The 6,000-nt window shown below is 55.2% G+C and overlaps 1 protein-coding gene across 1 annotated transcript in view; it reads right to left on the reverse strand.

Annotated features, from left to right (window-relative positions):
- Nphp4 (nephrocystin 4) overlaps positions 1 to 5,586 on the reverse strand; it is a 28,297-nt gene extending 22,711 nt beyond the window's left edge. Inside the window, exons 1-6 of the mRNA XM_032890854.1 lie at positions 5,557 to 5,586; positions 5,264 to 5,347; positions 3,724 to 3,840; positions 3,081 to 3,232; positions 2,796 to 2,987; positions 1,385 to 1,572 (exon numbers count right to left, since the gene is read on the reverse strand). Coding sequence (XP_032746745.1) covers positions 1,385 to 1,572; positions 2,796 to 2,987; positions 3,081 to 3,232; positions 3,724 to 3,840; positions 5,264 to 5,347; positions 5,557 to 5,586 — 763 coding nt within the window. The remainder of the gene's footprint in view (positions 1 to 1,384; positions 1,573 to 2,795; positions 2,988 to 3,080; positions 3,233 to 3,723; positions 3,841 to 5,263; positions 5,348 to 5,556) is intronic.
- Positions 5,587 to 6,000: the final 414 nt, after the last annotated feature.

Genomic DNA, 6,000 nt, shown 5'->3' on the forward strand with positions numbered 1-6,000 from the left:
GCATCCATGAGCCTCGGCCTGTCTCTGAGCTCTGCAGCCAATGCTGCAAAAGTTGCTTCTCCAGGCACTGGAATCCGAGTGTGGTTTGTCCACCTCGAGTGACAGCAGGAATTCGGACCCCAGTGAGGTCTCATAAGCTGGGCCACTGAGCTAAGACGGGAAAATGTGTCAGGTATGTTTCTGCCCTGTGTGATTTAAATCCGTTACTTTACAATGAAACCATGAGTGGTAAGCCACTGCCTGGCCAGAGGATGCCACAGCACCCTGTCACCGCTCATCCCGCCTGTCCCAAGAGAACCACACCTCCTCATAGCGGTGACATGCTCGGGTCATGGGAGCACCTGCTTGTCAAGCAGAGGTATCCAAAGCAGGTGGGGACTCTTGTGTCCTCTCCAGGGAAACACATGGCCATGCACCGTGTGCACAGAGCCATCGAGAGAGCAGGCCAGTGCCGCGAAGGTGTCACACCACAAAAGCTCTTGTCAAAAACCAGAGGCCTCACCCCCAGTGCCCAGGAAAGGAGGGAGCAGGGGGCGCCCTGTGAGCCACTGCCGCGAGACAGGAAACAAGTCTGGGCTGCCTCGGAGGCTCTGGGACAGCGGCTCACACAATGCACAGAAAGCACAGGCAACGCGCGAGGGCCACGCCCACCATAAACGGGGGACTCCAGGGGTTGGGGATTTAGCTCAGTGGCAAAGCGCTTGTCCTCAGCTCCGAAAAAAAAAAGGAGGGGGGGACTCCATTTCTGTTTCTGTCTTTAATTACAATTAGTGTGTGTGTGTGTGCCCACACACTGGAGTGTGAGTATGCCTGTATCTGCATGTATGTACAATGCCACAGTATACATCTAAGGTCAGAGAACAGACTGCAGGAACTGGTTCTCTCCTTCCACCGTGTGGGTCCCGGGGAACGAACTCAGGTCCTTAGACTTGGCAGAAGGAGTCTTTACATCCTGGGCCACCTCATGGCCTGGGACCCGATTTCTGAGCAGATTACATTTTAAACTATGAGAGTCTGCAGCAACTGTAACATTGGCAAGATAGCTAACGGTATTAAAAATTGTTAATTCTTAGATGGCATTATACTATTGAGTGTAAGTTTTTTCAGGAAACTGGGTTGCAGGGGCACTGTGCAGAGAGCTCCCTGTAAGAGGGGATGACGATGACACAGGCTGACTCCGGAGGACACTTCATTCCCAGCCCCACCCCCATCCCCTCCCCACCACATCGGATGGCTCACAGCCACCGTGACTCCAACTCCAGGGAATCACTCACACACAAGTGGCAGACACACAGACACACAGTCACAGACAGAGAAAGGGAAGAACGGAACAACAGTTCCACGCGAGGTTTACTTAGCACGGATCCCTTCGTTCAACACTTACCAGCGTCAAAGGAGCCATCTTTATTGATGCGGACCAGGATGTGAGACAAGGAGGCAGAGCCGTTCTTGCCTGTCCCATCCAGCTTGACCAGCTGCAGGCGTGGCGTGGTCTCGGGTGGGAAACGGTAGAACTGGAAGGTGAAATACACAGTCTGTGGCCACGGCGCTCCCGGGCAGTCCTGGGCCGCTCTGAATGCAATGACAGGGAATTAGTCAGACATCCATTGAGGAGCTCCCAGGGTACGACTCGCACAGGGGCAGGGTAGGCACTGTGGTCACAGAGGCTGCCTCAGTGACCACAAAGGACTGCTTCGTCCTCTCGGGGGACGGGACGGGGGCTTTCCAGGTGCCATGACTTCTTGCCTAGAGGTGCTGCTCTCAGAAACACTGGAATCTGAGAACTGGGCACTCATGGTTTTAATTAGCCCGGACCACTGCACCAAGGAGGGCCTCTGGCATTGACAAAGGAGGGTCCCGGTCAGAAAGATGTAAAAACAGATGGCAGGTCTAAGGTCAGCATGAGGAAAGACTAATGTTTAAGGTAAAAATAGCTGATTGCTGCCTCAGTCGCAACACACCATACCACATGCCAGATTACCAACCACCCCACAAACATACTACAAACATGACAGATTGCCAACTGCCCCACAAACATACTATAAACATGCCAGATTACCAACCATCCCACAAACACCATAGCACATGACAGATTACCAACCACCCCACAAACATACTATAAACATGACAGATGGCCAACCACCCCACAAACACCATACCATATGAGAGATTACCAACCACCCCACAAACATACTATAAACATGCCAGATTACCAACCACCCCACAAACATACTATAAACATGACAGATTGCCAACTCCCCCATAAACATACTATAAACATGACAGATTACCAACCACCCCACAAACATTCTATAAACATGACAGATTGCCAACTCCCCCACAAACATACTATAAACATGACAGATTACCAACCACTCCACAAACATACTATAAACATGCCAGATTACCAACCACCTCACAAACACCATATCACATGGCAGATTACCAACCACCCCACAAACATTCTATAAACATGACAGATTACCAACCACCCCACAAACACCATATCACATGGCAGATTACCAACCAACCCACAAACATACTATAAACATGACAGATTACCAACCACCCCACAAACACCATAGCACATGACAGATTACCAACCAACCCACAAACATACTATAAACATGCAGATTACCAACTACCCCACAAACATACACAATTACGTGTGTCAGTTAACTGGGAAAGCAGATGGTCCTGCCCCAGCTGGTGAAATGTGAACACAGAGTGGGCTGAAAGTCAGACCTTCAGCGTGAGGAAGCGTGGAGCGCGACGCGTGGGCACCTGGGGACTACCTGCTGAAGGCAAGAAACTGCAGCACGATCTCATTCCCTAGAAGGCAGTCCGACTCCTCCTTCTGAGGGTTGAACCTAACAGGATCCATGGGATTGACGGCCTCCGCCGGCTGCTGCCTGGCATCAAGGATCTCAGGGAAGCCGGAAGACTGCAGGAGGACCATGGCAGCTCTGGAGAGCTGGCTTCTGGAGCTGAAACAGACAAATCCCTCAGCCCGACTCCGGGAGGTGCGAGAGCCGCTCATCCAAGTCGAAGGGTCCCAGCCCTCCCCCACCAAGCCTCACCTCCTGGTCTGGGCTCCCACCACAATGGGGGCATGCAAAGGAGTGAAGGGAAGTTCCTGTAGGTGTTCCACAGTGGGCATCCCCTGCACCGAGGAGGGCGGCTGGCTCAGGTCAGCTTCCAGATGAGAGATCCTGCTCTCTAATACAGATCCCTGTTCAACAGAACCAGGGCTCCAGGTGAACGCGGCAAGAGCCCACCACTGATGGCCCCCAGAGGTGCTCAGGTCTAAGGGTGGACTGCCCCAGTGGCTTCCATGCAATACTTGGGACACACCATGTAAGTTCTGTCTTTATCTGTAACTCGGGGTTAAGCAGTCACTCTGTATTTCACAGAGCGGCCACATCTGTGACTCACGAACCACAAATCGAGTGAGCAGCCAGCGCTGCGGAGACACTGGCACCAAACAAGAGCCAAGCACTGCTGGGGGACATCACGCTCCTGACCGTCTCGGACACAGTGTGGGGGTAAATGTGTGAGGTGGGAAGCTGGGCGTCACCTCCCTCCCATCCCATCCCACAGCCCACATCAGGAAGAAAACCCCAGGGGCCCTGTCGCCTAACCAACCAAACATCGAACTCCCTTCCCTTGACGGGGTGATGAGCCTGTATGGGAAGGGGGAAAGGGACGTGGGGGTGCACTTACTGCTTGGAGCTGGGGACCCTCTGGGGACTGAGAGCCATCCAGGGGCTGAGGAGGAGGCTTGAAAGAGCTTTGTGAGGCCAGAGACTGTGGGGAGGCCGCCAGCTGGGAGAGCGAGAGCTGCAGGGGGAGGGAGTTCTCGGGTGAAATGTCCATTGACTTAGGGAGCCCCCAGCACACAGACCATGGGACAGGACGATGGTTCCCACGCATCGCATCGCTGCCAGGAGTTAACGCCAGTACTACCCCGGCCAGCAGCTGCTCTGACATCCAGGGCCCTTCCAAACTTCCTTAACCCATAATTATAAGGAGGCCTGGTGCTGTGATCTCTCAAATGTCACAGCTTGAACCAGAACAGTCACAGTGGGGAGTCTGGTAGAGAGGAGGGGGCGTCCTGCTGCAGGATCAAACGGTGGCGTGCACTGTCGGGCTTCACTCCTACCCTTGCACTTGTTACCTCCAACGCTCAGTCCAACCCCCTGTCCACTGAGTCTCCTCGCCAAGACAGAGACCACACTAGGTGGCTGACAGGAGCCTAGGAACAGACTTCCCACCAGCTCCTCGGAGCAAGGTCTCTGCCTTGGTCTCCACACCTCTGTCAAGGTAATAGTGGCCTTGATGGCCGGGCCACCGTGAGAATGTCACTTAAGGTCAGTGTGCTAAGCTACCTACAAAAGTCTATCTTCACGGGTGGAGAATGAACACTGATATCCAGGGGAGGGGTGGGGAGGGGCGGGGAGGGTGGGGTGCAGCTCCAGGCTGTGCTAGACCGTGTGCTTCACAGCTGGACTCTACTTCAGGTGCACACCTCTGAGGGGTGATGGCTCCCTGCAAGGACAGCCAGCCCAAAGGAGCGCTCAGCAGGGGGAGCGCAGGAGCAGTGGGTGCCGGGCAGTATCCCTGGGGCCTGGAAAGGGTCTTGGGGCCCATTTAACCCCACTCAGACTATTAGACCAGAAGGAGGCAGGAATTGGCCCACAGACTGCACCTTGGATATGACTTCTCTATAAAAATCATTTTTGCAGAACAGTGCTGAAAGTTGTGCAGCCAAAGCCACCCAGGGTCAGGGGACACGAGGGCCCCCATCCTGCCCGGCTGCCAATGACCCTGCCAAGAGCATCAGATCCATCCACACAGAAAGTTCTAGACTGTGGAGGTGAATGCTGCCTGGTAGACAGATGACTGCCCAGATGTCCCGCCTCTCTCAGCTGTGGTCCAGAATCTGCCAGACACACGTGCTTGGCCCATGGGCCAGCTGCTGCCTGGTGTCGGTGCCCCTCTGGGACGGGTGAAGGCCAGGTTCCGGGATCTCAGGCAGTCAATGGCACTGGCTTTACAAGTGTCACCACTGGGAGAATGTGGCATTTTAAGTATGGGCAGCTGGCCCTGGAAATCAGCTAGTGAAGCAAGCTGAGGGACAGAGCGGGGAGGGGGGGGGAATAAAGATATCCCCGGCCCCAACATGCAGAGTCCTTTCGCAGGCCCACACTCCCTGACCCCTTCTTCTAGAATTCGTCTGAGCCCGCCTTGGGCCTGGACTTACCCCTGGGCCCACAGGAGAGTCCTGTATCGCAGCGAGATCCCGGGCTGCCAGCGCTGGTGTGCCTGGGGTAGGGGAGCACAAGGGCTGTCAGCCTCGGCCTGCCCAGAGACCAGACGCCAGTGCAGTTGGGCCCACTGTCTATCTCATGTGGAACTGGCTGTTGCATAAACTGTGGCCCACACAGCCCTGCTGAGCACGAGGGGATTGGAAGCATAGCCATGCTCCCTCACCCCTCTCAGCTCCGACACCCCCTCCCCCGCTCTGCCCCCTCACCCCTCGCCCTGACCCCTCACCTTGCCCGAGCTGCCGGCTTCCTTCTGCATCGAGCGGGCTTGCTAAGTGCAGGCCAAGTGAGACGGGGACCATGGTCCCTGGACACTTGAGCTCTCTGACACATTACTACAGAAGGCTTTCTGCTACCTGCACCCACTGCCTTGGGCATGTCCGCCTCTGTGGTACACCTAGCACCATGGTGCCGAGGCTTGTGGCTTGGCTCACCGTCCTAATCCAACCTACTGAGCATAGCCAATTCCCCAAGACCCCCTCATTCATAGTACAGATGGACCTCTGGGAAGTCGACTCAGAAGTCAAGGCCAGCCCTCCGATAAGTTCCCCAGAGCAGGAGGCTGGAGCAGCTGTGACCCTTCCGGTACCCAAGGGGTCTTCTGCAGAGTGACAAGCTCCTCAAGGCAGCTTGAGTGACAAGAGCCCACCTGTACCCCCTGCCCTGTAGCAGC

This window comes from Rattus rattus, chromosome 1, assembly GCF_011064425.1.
Source record: "Rattus rattus isolate New Zealand chromosome 1, Rrattus_CSIRO_v1, whole genome shotgun sequence".
NCBI classification, from domain to species: Eukaryota; Metazoa; Chordata; class Mammalia; order Rodentia; family Muridae; genus Rattus; species Rattus rattus.